The sequence below is a fragment of the Pithys albifrons genome, chromosome 29 (genome assembly GCF_047495875.1).
Source record: "Pithys albifrons albifrons isolate INPA30051 chromosome 29, PitAlb_v1, whole genome shotgun sequence".
NCBI lineage: Eukaryota > Metazoa > Chordata > Aves > Passeriformes > Thamnophilidae > Pithys > Pithys albifrons.
In genome coordinates this window covers 4,684,262-4,700,122 of record NC_092486.1, presented here as the reverse complement: position 1 = coordinate 4,700,122, position 15,861 = coordinate 4,684,262, and the positions used below count along the sequence as shown (strand labels likewise).

At 52.0% G+C, this 15,861-nt stretch overlaps 1 protein-coding gene across 1 annotated transcript; it reads right to left on the bottom strand.

Annotated features, from left to right (window-relative positions):
* Positions 1-806: 806 nt before the first annotated feature.
* On the bottom strand, positions 807-13,510 carry ERLIN2 (ER lipid raft associated 2). Its single transcript, XM_071579118.1, has 11 exons — positions 13,352-13,510; positions 13,169-13,250; positions 12,955-13,001; positions 11,603-11,664; positions 9,831-9,956; positions 7,965-8,038; positions 7,515-7,573; positions 6,429-6,520; positions 6,042-6,131; positions 4,585-4,664; positions 807-3,576 (listed from the first exon to the last, which is right to left on the bottom strand). The coding sequence occupies exons 1-11, from the start codon at positions 13,456-13,458 to the stop codon at positions 3,367-3,369; spliced, it is 1,029 nt and encodes a 342-aa protein (XP_071435219.1). The 5' UTR covers positions 13,459-13,510; the 3' UTR covers positions 807-3,366.
* Between the last annotated feature and the right edge of the window lie 2,351 nt (positions 13,511-15,861).

The following is a 15,861-nucleotide window of genomic DNA, read 5'->3' as shown; positions in this document are numbered from 1 at the left end:
CAGACACCGCCACAATCCCACCCTGCGCTGGGAACGTTCTCCAAGCGCTCCTGGAGCTTTGGCAGCCTTGGGGCTGTGCCCACTGACTGCCCTGCAGAGCCCGATCAGTGCCCACCACCCTCTGTGTCCACCCCAAAAAATGAGGTTCTTGCCCCTGCATGAAGAGCTGTTGCCCTGGGAGTGAATTTCAGTTATTTCAGGGGAGGAAATAAAGATGAGAAAACCAAGTGCAGGCAGCAGTGCTTGTCCTGCCGCTGGTTTGGGGATGGAGAGTGCTGGGGAGCACTTGGGACGAGGCCAGAGCCCCAGAGGAGCTGCAGGGCCGTGGACAATGCCTGGCTTTATCACAGGGACAGAATGGGAGCCTGCCAGCTGGAACCCATTAACTCAAATATTTGCAGAACTCCACTGTCCCCCCTGCACATTTGGTGTTTACACAGCTGGGCAAAAACACCCAGAAGGCTCCTGCCCTTTGTGTGGTAAAACATGACAAGGATTTTCTGCAAACCTCACGGAATCCGAGGTGTTTGCAGCTCCAGGCTCGTTCCCGTGTTCTCCACTTGTTCCATCAGCAAAGCAGGGGCTGACAAGCACTTGTGGGATTCCTTGGACAAAGACACCTCTGACCCTTCTTCTTCTTCCATGTTCCTCCTCTTCCTCCTCCTCACTGGAAAGGGAGAAGCAGCACCAGCATCCACAGCTCCCCATTCCCACCAGCAGCCTCTGTGTTCCCTCTGGAAAATCTCCCCCTGCAAACACACCCACACATCATGTTGAAAGTTCATCCACAAACCCTGATGTGAAAATTGAAGGTATTAAAATCAAAGGCCATTTTATTGTCATAGCAAATACCAAAATAAAAAGGCTTTGAATTCAGTACATAAGAAGATCAAAGAGCATTCCCATGCTCCCAAAAGCCATTCCCAGGTACCAGCAGTGCCACAAACCTGTTTCCTTTGTTAGAGGGTGGGTTTAAAATTCAGATCTTCCTCTCAAGATAATGGAAACAGGACAAAATGCCCATTAAAGAGACAGAGGGAACAAACGTTTACAGGGAGTGACAGATCCACTCTGGAAAATTCAGGATGTTTTACAGAGTGAAGAAACCTGAATGAAGAAGCAACACCAGATTTTGGCCTGTGAAGACTTGATACACTCAACTTTGCTTTTGATTTTTTACTCTTAGTGCACTTCAACTAAATTACATTAATACTTTAACAGTCATGTTTTTAATTATAATCATTAAGAGCTCTTTATCCCAAACTATTGTCTTGCTGTGAAGTCACACATTAAAAAATGAGTTTATAATACCACTTTGGCTTAGTTGGGTCCTTTCATTAGTGAAAAATACTTGTGTAAAAGGAGGTTTTAGTTTGATGATGGAACCCTCGAGCACGAACACAGAACAATCCCAAACCAGCTCATCCTCAAGGGATCAGGTACTATTTTCTCACTGCTAAGTTTCTGCTTTTCCCTGTTTATAATCTCCCTGCACAGACCTATTTATTAGTCAGGAATATCACACAGCCTCCCTGGGGATGCAGTTTCTGGTGTAGGTCTGGAGATGGGACTTCCCTTAGGTCCTGTTTTCCAAGAAATACAAAGAAGATGGGATTTTCCTCCAGCAGAAACTGATGCTTAACCTCCACTCTGCATTTTCAAGTATCAGCAGTCACTTTCCCTGTTGGGAAACTTGTGTAAAACCCTGGAGCCAGCAGCTGAGATCCATCAGAACTGTTAGTCTGATGCAGATTTAAACACTGGAGAGTGAGACCAGGGATTGAGGGGAGCAAGAATTTGGGGCAGGAGCCTGGAAATGCAACAGGCTGGTCTGGCAATGAGCACTGGCACCATCTCAGATGAGGGGATTGGCCTCAGCAATGAACCAACAGGCTCTGCTGCCAAGTGCAGGTGGATTAGGGAGAGAAAAATGTTCTCTCTAGGCCTGAACTTTTGTCTTCAAATTTTGCATGTGGAAAACAAACCCCTGTTCCCTCCTCACACCCAGGACATGAGGGATTCCTCAGCTCCCTGAAGTGGAAGGTCCATTCTGTTCTGAGAGAAAAGAAGGGAATTCCACTTTGGGCAGTTCACACAAGAGCTGCTTCTCTTTGCCCTGTGACCTTTCAGGATGACAGTTTGTGTCCTTGGCTCCTACTAAATCTTCTTTCCACAAGGTCTATTCAGACCCAACCCCACAGGGACTCAGTTCTGCTCATCTCAGCTCACCTGAACACCCTTTTTCAGTCAGACTCTGTAAACACCAAGATCCAGTTGCTCTTGCAGAGCAAATAATGAGCTGACACAACTGTCTGGTCACTCCAGCAGCTTCTCCCCACCAAGGCTTTTTGCAAAGTCAGGGTCCCTGAGACAAAAATTCCTTCCTCCCTAGTTTTTCCAAGTATGACTGTGACAATTTTCTGCAGTCTGGTTTCACTGAAAAGTCACATCCAACTCTCCCCTCCAGGACACTGCCCTTGTGCCCACACCCTCACCCAGCAGCCCAACCTTTGCCCAACAAAAACCAAGACAAATGGAAAACAAAGCAGAGTTAGGATGCAGACAATGAGGACTTTGGGTCACAAAACAAAGCAGAGTTAGGATGCAGACAATGAGGACTTTGGATCACAAAACAAAGCAGAGTTAGGATGCAGACAATGAGGACTTTGGGTCACAAAACAAAGCAGTGTTAGGATGCAGACAATGAGGACTTTGGGTCACAAAACAAAGCAGTGTCAGGATGCAGACAATGAGGACTTTGGGTCACTACCTGCGTGACGTGTCTAAGGCTTCAATCCCTCCCCACTGGCTGGAAACCTGCAGGATTCCAGCTGAGTTCTGCCCCTCATGGTGCACGTGGGCTCAGCAGCCCCTGCCACTGCCCAGGCCTCGAGCAGCCACGTGTAGTGTACAAAATCTAGCACCTTGTTTTGAAAGGGGGCTGAAATAGAGTACTTAGAATTTCCAATAAGAAAAAACAAAAAAAGAAATCCAAACAAGCTGGAGCAGCAATTCCCCTCCCTCCAAAACTTCAGTGTTTTTTTACCTCCCAACTGCTACAAACCACTTCTGACTCAAATCAGGCTCCCATCCAGCTGATGGCCCAGGCAGCCTCTCCCCAGAATTCTTGGTCTGTGTGACCAAGAGCAGGGGAGGTGCAGCTACAAGACACACCTGGAGTTGGCTGCTTAGAGGTTACTACAAAAACCCATCCCATAATTACCAAAGTCCTTCTGTCTAATTGTCATACAAAAGATTGAAAGGATTAAGTTTGATTCATCTCTTTCACCACGGGAAAGGGGGAAAACAAAAAGGAATTTCCCAGTTCATGATTTTTCAATATAAAATGATTAGAAATTTTTCTCCTCAGTTGACACCATGAAGCAGTTTTGTGTCCTCGCTGATTCCTGCCCCGTCCTCGTCTTGGATTCCTTCTGCCAGTCCCTCTGCAGATTTGCTCTGGCTCCCTGCAGAGTCCATGAACATATTGGGAATATCTTTGCCAAAATAGATCTTGCTGTTGGCTGCGATCGCCTTGTACTTCATCAGCTGCAAATACTCAGGAGTCAACTTGAGCTGCATGGAGAGAAAACGGGGCACAACAGCCCAGATTAGGGCAACAACAAACTCCTGGCACCTCCTTTCCACAGCCCCACCAGGAGTGCTCAGCCTCTCCACAGGGAAAACACGAAGTGCCCAGGGGAAGGCCCTCTGTGAGCAGCGCTGAGTGAAGCTCCAAACCCCAGGGACTAAACGGCAAAATGACAGTGATGGGAGCAGCTGGGGAAAGGCTCAATCCAAACGTGATGGAGATGCTCGAGAGCACATCACTCACTGCAGCCCTTGCAATGCAAGCCACTGGGAAGGAGAATATCCCTGGCTGTTTTCCAGGGAGTGTGTTTGGGTGAGCAGAGCTCATTTGTTCAGGATAATGACATTATAACTGAGAGGATGGAACAACTGGGGCAAAACTTGTGCACAAACACTCCAGCCCTCTGTCCTTCTCACTGACTCTCACAGAACAGAAATGCTTCCTGCTGGGATGTCCTGGGAATTCACTGTAGGCAGGAACACACCTGGCAGTTGTATCTAGGTAATTTTTTTGTTTCCAGGTTGGGGTTTTTGTTCTATTTTTACTTTTGCAGTATCAAGGCTCTACCAGGATGTCTGAGATCACCTCCATTTGTTCTTTTCCTGAACTGTGATTTATTCTACCCCTGCCTGTCACCCTGAAGATCACTCTGCTCCAACTGCCTGCCAGCTTGAGACTGGAATAATCCACATTTCTCATCACAACAGAGTGAAAGGGCAACACTGAAACTGATACTCCATCTACAGAGAGAGCCAGTCCCCGCCAGCATCTGGCGGAGCAGAGATCTTACACATCCTGACATTTATCTGTCCAGAAGAAAATGAACTTGCAGATGAGGCTCTGAATGCTTCAGTCAGATGGAAACTTTGCTGAGATGAGATGGCTTTGTTTTTTGATTTAAAACAGCAACCACTGACTGCTCTAGTCTGAGTATTGCCCTCCAGCCTGATGCTGAGCCCTGCTCCAAGGCACCACAAAGGAATCCACAGTACCTTGTTGGCCTCAGCCACCTTCATGGCTGTGTAGCACTCAGCATCAGCCCTCGCCTTCTCCCGTGCAAGAAATGCAGCATCTGGAAGCAAACACATGCTCTGAGTTAGATTTTTTAATTTCCAGCCAAGTTAGCACCATTTGCAGCTGGAAACTTTTAAAATAAAGTGGCCGGTGCCACATCTAAACTGCACTGGGATACAACAAGGGGGAGAGGGAACAAAATGGGAGCTCAATTTCCAGCTAAATGGCTGCAGGACGAGAACATTAAGTGAGTAAATTGTATCTCAACTGCAGAGCTCAAAGCATTTCACAGACATCAGGGTTTGATTATCCCCATCACGTGGGCCGAGCTCACTCTTTCTTCTCTAGCCAGGACCGACTCTCGTGCTGAAATGCAGCAACTGTTCCCCTGCAAACGTGGGATTTACCCACAGCACTTGCCCAGGACTCCAGGAACAGCCTGGAACAGCCCAGCAGACTCTCTGCAGATGAGGTCTGTGCCTGTGGATGCAATTCCCAGATGGGATTTGGTCTGGGATATGGAGATGAAGGTTCTGGCACAGAGAGCAGGAGATTTTAAGCTTTACAGGCTCTGCCTCTCAGACAGATCCTGCAGAGCTTTTCTCTGCTCTATCAACAACTGCTCAAGGGCTCTGATCCTGTGGGATACCAAAATTCCTGACTCCTGGCAGAGACATTTAAGGAAAGAAATGCTTCCCCCTTCTGTACTGCACTCCTTTTCCCCCTCTGACTTCATATTTATCCAATGAAAAGGATGGGGTATCAAACCACCATGTTCAGGCTAAGATTAGTGCAATCCTGCTCATCTCTTGACATTCTTCCCAGGACATGGAGCCACATGATTGCAACAGGCCAGGCTGGATTTGGGAGCTGCACAGCTGGATAAACCATTTGTCTACCTCCCCAAGCATGGAGAGCTGCTACACTTAAAAATCATGTAAACAACTGGATGGTTTGGCCCACAACTTCCTCCCTTTTGACCAAAAGGAGTGGTTGGTCCCAGTTAGAGATACCAGGAAGAATGAAGGAGGCAGGAATCCTCTGCACAGCCCTGAACTGAGGGGCTGACACACATCTACAAGAAATAAATTCCATTGTATTTCTGCAAAGAACTTCTTAATGAGAAGCTGCTGACCTATAAGCCTCTTAATTGGCTCCTCAGTGGCTTCTGCAAAGCTGGAATTGCAGAGCCCTTCCAGGGCCTGGAGTTTCCTTGCTAAAGCATTTTCTCAGATGGGTGGGGGAACATCTCCTTAACCTGAGAATTCAACCTCCTAGAAAGAGCACCTGAGAAAGGGAGTTTCCTGTCTCTGCTCTGGAACTTCACCCATGTGAATGTCAGCCTGGATTGAGGAACACAGTTAATACCAACTCCAAGAACTCCTTGGTGAACTGGTTCAGGATTGATTTACTGGAAAGCTCACCCACCACTCACCTTCAATCTCTGAAATTCGCTTCTCAGTTTCCTTTTCCATCACTTTCTGCCCGTAAGTTATTTCAGCAACTTGTGCAATCTTTTCTGCCTCTGAAATGAAATCAGGAGCACACCCACACTGTCATCACACAATCTTCCTAATGTCAGAAGCAGCCTCACCCAGGAAAGTCCTCACTCATCACCCACATTAGGTGGAAATAAACAGTGGGAAGAGGTTCCAGCCCTCAGAAGGCAAAGCTGGAACCCACCTGCAAAACTCCCCAGTTCCTCTGGGAGAGTTTCAGGTCAGAGGAGACCCCAAACTGAACCAGGTGCATCCCTGCCCTGGAGTCTGGGGTCTCTTTGCTGCCTGCCCCCACACCCAGCCCCCAGCCCAGCCATACAGACCAATCAGGGCTTTCTTCCTCTCTGTCTCTGCCTCCTTCTCCACCACCTTCTGCTTCTGTGCCGCGATCAGCAGCTTTGTCTTCTCGCTCTCCCTGGTGGGCAGGAGAAACCAGTTCAAAACCTGTGGGGATTCCCACTACAGCTCCAGATGAGTCGCTGCCTCACCCTTCCTTCCAGCATGTTCACCACTAAACCACGTCCCCAAGTGCCACATCCACACATGTTTTGAACCCTTCCAGGGATGGCGACTCCACCACTGCCCTGGGCATCCTGTTGCAATGCTCTGATAACCCTTCCTGTGAAGAAACTGTCCCCTAATATCAATCCTAACATCAAGTGGCTCTGCATTTTACGTGCTAAAGCCTTTTCTATCTTACTGGTTTTACTTACATTAATGAGTTTTAAAAGTGTGACCATAAATAAAATACTCTTCTCCTGGTCCCACTCAGAGAACAGACTCTGGAATTGAGAACAAGTCTCTCAACACGTCCTGCTGCATTTATGGCAACAGAACACAGGCTGATTTGGGACTCTCCTACCATGACCACACCATGCAGGATTTACCACAATCCCTAAAGGTCACATGAAATGCCAGGGAAGCAGAATGGATGAGAGGGGCCTGCACAGGCTGCTGGCAGGATGCTCAGGGAACAGAGGCATGTCCAAATGACCAAGTGCAGGAGGAGGCAGCTGGCTCAGGGCACTGGAAAGGGATCAGCACGTCAAGTGCTATTAAAGAAAGTTATTTCAAAGCTTTGCAAGTCTTCAGCCTGTTGAATCAACAGATTCTCCATCCCAGTCAAACAAGAGGATTAGTGGTGAAATCCATCCACCTGCCCCTCACCCACTGCTTTGGGAGGGCTCTGTGACACAGGGCCAGTGCCAGGGGGAAGCAGCCCCAGGGCACAGCATTCCTGTGGAGAATTCCCTCAAACTGGAGAACTCCCTCCTCCTGCAGCAGGGACCTGCCAGCCCAGGCAGTGCTCAGTGCTGCCCCTCTCCAGCCCCCTCCCAAGGGATGGCACTGTTAGGCTGCCCAACTGGCTCCTTTTGGGAACACAAAGGTGCAGAGCCCGAGGCACTTACATGAGCTCGTAATTCCTCCGGATTGTTTCGGGGATGTTTGGCTTTGTAACTCGAACTGCCTGGAGAGAGAAACAGAGGAAAACCTGGGCAAGCAGCCAACAAACCTCAGCCCAGCAGCCCCTGGGGCTGTGGGGGACAGGGGACACTCCAGGTGTGTTCTGTCACATTGCAGCACAACTGTGACCAGGCCCAAAATCCACATAGAAACAGGACTGGAAGATCCCCTGACATGACAGGAGTTTGTAACCCCTGCAAGCCAGACCCAGAGTAATGTCAGAAGAAACCAAACACATCAACAATGTGGGGATGGGAAGGACTGTTCCCACTCCTCGAGTTCAACAAAGTCTGTTGTAAAGCACTTTTTAAAAAAGTTTAGGTTTTCTGCTTCCTTCTAGCCCTTTACCCTCCTCACGAGCTGCACCTTCGATATCTCAATCAAATCCTCATTACCTGTATAATTAATCCAGGGGCCATCGTGGTGAGGTCTTGCTGCAAGGCCAGTTTAAGGTTTTCATCAATCTGATCTGATGGAGGAAAAAAAAAGTAATGAAACACCCCCAGGGCAGTTTGCTGTCAGCACCCAGAGTGAGCTGGGATGGCTCATAACTCTTATTCCTGGAAACTACAAAGGTGAGATGGATGTAGAAGCGCTGGGCTGACCCTGAGGAAGGTTCCCAGCTCTCCCAGTATCTCCAAACAGCCTCAACCAACACCAACACTTGGGATAGACCACGGCAGGCATGAAAGGAAACTCTCCAGCTTCCATAGCCTGCAGTTTGGAATCTTCCTGGGCAAAAGTAGCATCTTTATGACAAAGAATTGTGCTCTGACCTCCCTCCCCACTGATCTTCCCAACTGCATCCTGAAGTAACGTGATCCAGCTAAATCCCGAGTTTGACCTGCACCTGTGCCAGCAGGACATGGGGCACATGAAAAGGCAGGACTGGGAAATGGCTGCATCAATTACTTTAATAGGCTGCAAAAATCATCAGTAACGTCTGTTTGGCTCAAGAAGTCTCAGAACTCCAGCAAAGCTGAGGATTTCAAAGGGAAGCACAACCCAAAATCCTGCTCTGATGAAAGCTCCAAGGAAGGCAGCGCTTCCAGTTGGAGCCTGCTGGGAAGTGCTAAGGGAAAAACCAAACTGTAATAGCCTTGAGAGGGATCACATCACACTCCTGGATTGTTTGCTTTGGTCCCAGTTTCCTATCAGGAACTCAGGCTCCTAATGAAGTGCAGCCAGGAGTGCTGGAAGCAGCTGTTATCAGTTCCCTGCACCTGCTGGCAGCTGTGGGGGCAGAGGATGACGTGAGGCCGCCTGAAAGGGGCTGTGTCCCAGCACAGAGCCCCGGGTCAGACCCAGCCAGCTCAGACCAAGAGCTACAGGGGAGTTTGTACAAGTTCTTCTGTGCAGAGTGGGTGCTTTGAGCCCATTTCAAGCAGTTGTCATCAGCAGCTGCTGACATCTGGAGCCTCCATGAGCCAGGAACCCTCCCAGCAGGAAGTGGGAACTGGGGGAACTGAGTCCTGGGTCTGCAGCTTGTGCAGGGATTGGGAAGCCAGGCTCCTTGGAAAGCACAGTCTGAACACAGAACAGGAGTTTGCAAATACTCCATGTTTTCTCAGGCACAAATCCTGTCCTCTTGGGCTCCCAAAGCATTCCCAGCAGCTCAGTGCCCACAGGCAGCACCACCAGTGCTGAAAGACTGGGAGGATTTCCTGTTAGTCCAGAGCCAGAAACAAAACACTCAGCACTGGCAGCCACTGGACTAACTCCACCAAGAAACCACAGCTTTTCCTCAGCCTCTCCTGCCATGTGTCTCCCTGTGCTGCCTGATTTCCCGCTGGGAAGGCCAGCAGGCCCCTGCCAACACCCCTGGTTTGTGGGCACTGCAGCCACGGGCATGACCCAAAGCTCAATAAACCCTCAGGCCAAGGAGTGCTTGCTCAGACTTTCTGTAACAGCAAAGAGCCACAGACTGGCTTTTCCATCTGGATTAGCAAACCCTGTGACTGATTCAACCCATCAGAGCTGCTACACACCCAGAGAACGCCACAGAATTCCCACTCCCTTCCCTAAAGCCCTTTGCTACTGGCAGGGCTGGGGCTGGAGTTTATTGTTACAACATATTGAAGCACTCAGCTCCAAAAGATAACAGGGATAAACGATGGCAGCTGGTTAACAACCCTGATTCCAAACAGAGCAAACACGAGATTAATGGATAAAAGCCCATCAGTTGGGGGTTCTGCAGCAACAGCCCATGAAAAGAACCCTCAGAACCACCAACCCCACGGGAAAGGCCACGGGCAGCTCACCAAACAGCTCGATGTACACCTCCTGCAGCGTGTGGACACTGCAGAACTGGTTCAGCTCGTGGTGGATCTTGTTGAAGATGAGAGCCTTGTCATAGTCAGCCGTGTAGTTCTTCACAATGTCGTACACTGGGAGAGGAAGGACGGGGAGAAGGAGGGGAAGGAGGCTGAGCATCCTCAGGGAAAGCCTTGGGGCCCAGTCCCAGTGAGGGTGTGAAATGAGGAGCCCACACTACCCCTCTGGTCAGGGCAGGTTTATTTACTGCTCATATTTTGTGACACCTTCCCCAACATCCATCCCCTGCTCTGTAAACAGAAGGGTCTGAACCACTCCCAAGCCCTCCCTGTGTGGCTGCAAACACAAACTCTGATTCCTGCAAACACATACCCTGCTGTGATCCGTGTACACATCTCAGTGTGATCTCTGCACACACGGACAGACGGACAGACACCTGTGTGATCTCTGCACACACGGACAGACGGACAGACAGACACACACCTGTGTGATCTCTGCACACACGGACAGACGGACAGACAGACACACACCTGTGTGATCTCTGCACACACACGTGTGATCTCTGCACACACACACACACACACACGTGATTTCTGCGCACACACACACGTGTGTGATCCCTGCACACACACACATGTGACCTCTGCACACACACACACACACACATGTGTGTGATCCCTGCACACACACACACACACACACATGTGACCTCTGCACACACACAGATAGACAGACACACACACGTGTGTGATCCCTGCACACACACACGTGTGTTCTCTGCACACACACACACGTGTGACCTCTGCACACACAGACAGACACACGTGTGTGATCCCTGCACACACACACACGTGTGTTCTCTGCACACACACACACGTGTGATCCCTGCACACACACACACACGTGTGATCCCTGCACACACACAGACACACACACACATGTGATCCCTGCACACACACACACACACACACGTGTGACCTCTGCACACACACAGACAGACAGACACACACACGTGTGTGATCCCTGCACACACACACGTATGTTCTCTGCACACACACACGTGTGATCCCTGCACACACACACACGTATGTTCCCTGCACACACACACGTATGTTCTCTGCACACACACACGTGTGATCCCTGCACACACACACACGTGTGATCCCTGCACACACACACACGTGTGATCCCTGCACACACACACACGTGTGACCTCTGCACACACACACACAGACACACACACGTGTGTGATCCCTGCACACACACACACACACACACGTGTGACCTCTGCACACACACAGACAGACAGACAGACACACACACGTGTGTGATCCCTGCACACTGAGGGAACAGCATCCTGCTGAGCCAGGCACTTCCAGCACACCAACAGCACGTTAAAAATCAAAGGATTTGGGAAAAAGGCTGCACAGGTCCCTTGCCCTTTGGCCTCCAGAGGAGTCTCTGCTTCCACCATCCCCCTTGGCTGCACACCTGGTTACTCCCATCAGTTCTGATGCTGCACAAAGCCCAGGGGGGTGGGATAACACAGGCAACAAAAGCAAGAAGCAACAAACACACAGAATTCCCAGAAGAGCTGGGTCAGGGGGTGACACCCTGGAGTCCAGAGCTTGGCCAGGTGTCCAGGGCACACCTGTGGTACCACCTGGCTCCAAAGCAAACACAACCACAGCCTGCTGACCTGCTCTCTGTGCAGCACAGCCCCCTCAGGGTCCGTGCAGGGGCAGCACTGGGGACTCACCCGCGCTCTGGATGAGGAAATTCACCACCTCGATCCTGTCGAAATAAATCATCACTCCCCCACTGCAACGGGAGACAAAGGGGAAATGATGTTTGCTGGAGGCTGAGGGGGGAAATTCCCCTCCAGTGGGCTGAGTCTGGGACCCACTCCAGCCTGCTCAGCACCCTGACACCCCCGACAGCCCCCAACACCCATCCTGGCTCTGCTCAGCACCCCAACATCCACTCTGGCCCTTCTCAGCATCTCGACAGCCCCCAGCACCATCACAACAACCCTCAGCACCCACCCTGGCCCTGCTCAGCACCCCAAAAACCCTCAGCACCCCAAAATGCCCCAACACCCAACCTGGCCATACTCAGCACCCCAAAAACCTCCAACACCCACCCTGGCCTTGCTCAGCACCCCAAAAGCCCCAAATACTCAACCCAGCCTTGCTCAGCACCCCAAAACCCCCCAAGACCCACCCCAGCCCTACTCAGCACCCCAAAAACCCTCAGACCCACCACAATAACCCAATAATGCTCAGCACTCACCCTGGCCCTGCTCAGCACCTCAAAAATCCCAAACACCCATCCTGGCTCTACTCAGCACCCCAAAAACCCCCAACACCCACCCCAGCCTTACTGAGCACCCCAAAAACCCTCAGAACCATCACAATAACCCAATAAAGCTCAGCACTTACCCTGGCCCTGCTCAGCACCCCAACAACCCTCAGCACCCACCCCAAGCCCTGCTCAGCACCATCACAATAACCCAATAATGCTCAGCACTCACCCTGACCCTGCTCAGCACCCCGAACCTCCCCAACACCCACCCCAACCCTACTCAGCACCCCAAAAACCCACCCTGGTCCTGTTCAGCACTCCAACAACCCTCAGCACCCACCCTGGCCTTGCTCAGCACCCCAAAAGCCCCAAACACCCATCCTGGCCCTGCTCAGCACCCCAAAAGCCCCAAACACCCACCCTGGCCTTGCTCAGCACCCCAAAAGCCCCAAACACCCACCCTGGCCTTGCTCAGCACCCCAAAAGCCCCAAACACCCACCCTGGCCCTGCCCAGCACCCCAAAAGCCCCAAACATCCACCCTGGCCTTGCTCAGCACCCCAAAAGCCCCCAGCACCCCCCAAACCCTCCCTCAGCCCCCAGGGATGGTGGCACAGACACGGCCCTGGGTGGGCTCATCATCCTGGGGGGTCCTCACTGACCCTCTCAGCGATCCCAGTTTGGGGGCTGAGGGTCAAACCCAACCCCTGAGAACAACCTGCACGTTTTAAAGACGTGCAGTAACCACAAGGAAAAAGGAAGAATCCCGAATTTCCAGCCAGGCCGCAGGAAGGGCTGAACATCTCACCTGGTGCCACACGGGACATTCTTCACCTCGTCCGTCTGCAGCGTGGTCTGGGGCGGGGGATGAAGGAAAGAGGCTTAAAGAGAGCGATTTTCCCGGCACAAATCCCGCTGCGGGAAGGGCTCCGGCACCAGGAAGCGACACCGGGGCCACCCCCAGACCCCCGGCCCACCCTCGGCCCACCCCCGGGGCCCCCCCGGCCCGGCCCCAGCAGCACCTGAACTGACTTGTAGGACGTGATGAAGGGCAGCATGAGGTGGAAGCCGGGCCCGCTGGTGGAGGTCAGCAACGCGCCGCCGCTGCGGGGACAGAGGGAGAGAAAGAGAGGGAGGGAGGGACAGCCATGAGCGCGGTGGCGGCGGCCCGGGCGCGGCTCCCGGTCCGGGGCGCGGCTCCTCACCGGTAGTAGACGCCGATGTGCCCCTCGTCGATCTTGTGCACGGCCGAGAGCAGCGCGGCGGCCGCGACCCCGAGGGCGAGCGCGGCGATGGCGCCGAGCTGGGCCATGCCCGGCACCGGCACCGGCGGTACCGGCGGCGCGCCAATGGCGTCATCACCGCGCGACCGCCGCCGGTGCCGCCGGTGCTGGTGGTGCTGCCGCCACCAGGGGGCGCTGGAGGAGCGGCGGAGGAAGATCCGAAGGCCGCGGGTTCGAGACCCGCCCCCGCCCGCAGCGCGACCCACCCCGCAGCATCCCCGCATTCCTCACCCGCAATTCCCGATCCAGGCTCCAAAGGCGCCGTGGAGGTGGTGGAATAACCCACCTCTGTGTAACGGCTCGATATTTTCGTTCCGGTTGGTTTCCAGTTTAAAAACCACGTGGGAGACAAAACTTCGATAAAGGGGCAATAAATTGGTGTTCAAGCTTGGCAGACCCCCGAGGGTCCCACACAGAGACAAAACTTGGAAAAAAGGGGAATAAATTTGATGTTTGCACTTGGCAGACCCCGAGGGTCCCACACAGAGACAAAACTTGGAAAAAAGGGGAGTAAATTTGATGTTTGCACTTGGCAGACCCCCGAGGGTCCCACACAGGAGAGTTGGGAGACAAAACTTGGGAAAAAGGGGAATAAATTTGATGTTTGCACTTGGCAGACCCCCGAGGGTCCCACACAGGAGAGTTGGGAGACAAAACTTGGGAAAAAGGGGAATAAATTTGATGTTTGCACTTGGCAGACCCCCGAGGGTCGCACACAGGAGGGCTGGGGGAATAAATTTGATGTTTGCACTTGGCAGACCCCCGAGGGTCCCACACAGGAGGGCTGGGAGACAAAACTTCGATAAAGGGGCAATCAGTTGGTGTTTGTGCTTGGCAGACCCCCGAGGGTCGCACACAGGAGGGCTCAGTTCCCGTTTAGGAATAAGGAATGAAATATCCGTGATATTTGTCAATCCGAAGTTTACAGCTCTTAAATAAGCGCAAAAGGGGCGCCAGAGATTGAAAACACCCCGTAACTGGTGTTTTTTTAAAGGCATTTGCCCGGATTTAAGGTCCTGATAAAAATGTATTAAATCTTTAAAGGTTTTAATGAATCTAGTATGTGTTTCATAAATCACGAACCTCCACTCAGCCCTTCTCGGTTTAATAAGGGTAAACTAGGAAATTGCTGTGAGCTGGAGCAAAATACATCCCTGGAATATTGAAAAGTAATAGATTTTTAAATGTGGGGTGTTCTGGCTCGCAGGAGAGGTTTCGCTTCATAACACCGGGGCTGTATCACTCCCCTGGACGGGAAACCAGCTGCGGCCACGTGTTTAACAGCATCAAGATGTGAACCAGCACAAAGGTAAATATTATTTGTAATAATCCTCAAAAAAAAAAAAAAAAAGAAAAGCCCCCAAAAATCATTACTGCGGGAACGTGGGGCCAGGAACATTCTGGGGATTTTAACAGCACAGGCTTTTTTTTGTAGGAATAAATGGTTTATTGCACCCAGTTCTCTCTGGCACTTGAAAACTTCTTCATCCCTGCCCCGTCCGTGTAGAAATATCCCGGGGACTGGTTCTGAGGACTTAATTTGAGGGTCTCAAACCCTCGCGGTTCCAGAGCTGGGATGGGATGTGGGCAGCCCTCGAGGTGGGATACGGGCAGCCCTCGGGATGGGACGTGGACAGCCCCCGGGATGTGACATGGGCAGTGCCCCGGGATTGCCCTGGGCAGCCCCATGGGGTGGGACATGCCCGGCTCGGTCCCCGGGGGCAGCCGGGGGGGTCCTCCTGCCCGGGGCTCGGGACCCCGCGGGGGCCGCTCCGTCGGGGCCGCCGCAAAGCGCTGTGTAAAGTCTGTCTGCCCTCATTAGCTGTCACAAGTAACAATGCCGGGCTGGCAATAAAGGCAATTCCGAGGCTGTTGGCCATTAATCACCGCCTGACAGCTGGGAATAGGGCTGGAAAAACTCTGTCCCCGCCGTTCCTGCTTTGGCATTTAAGGTTACCTCCGTGCGCAGCCGGAGCCGTGGGGTGGAAAGCTCTGGCTCACCAGTCCTGCCCCATTCCCACTCCTGTTTCCATCTCCATTTCCATCCAGTCCCATCCCCACTCCTATCTCCATCATTTCCATCCCATCCCCATTCATCCTGTCCCCACTCCTGTCTCTTTTTCCATCCCATTCCCTCGCCCTTCCCTATCCCATCCCAAACCCTCTCCATCCTCATCCCAGCTCCTTCCTGACTGAAACTCAGAGGAGCAGTGGAGCCCAGGAAGGGAAATCCCTGGAAGGAGCTGGAGCTGGGGGCTGCAGAGCACTCGGGCAGGCCCCTTCCAACTCTGCCCTGGCTCTGGAAGGGAAGGGGGTGGGAGAGGGGCTGTGTGGGGGAATCACTTCACAATGTCCATCGAATGTTATTTGCCGATTATGGGGCAGGATTGTGTTTGAGTCTGTCTGGGCTCATTCCGTGTCAGCACTAACAA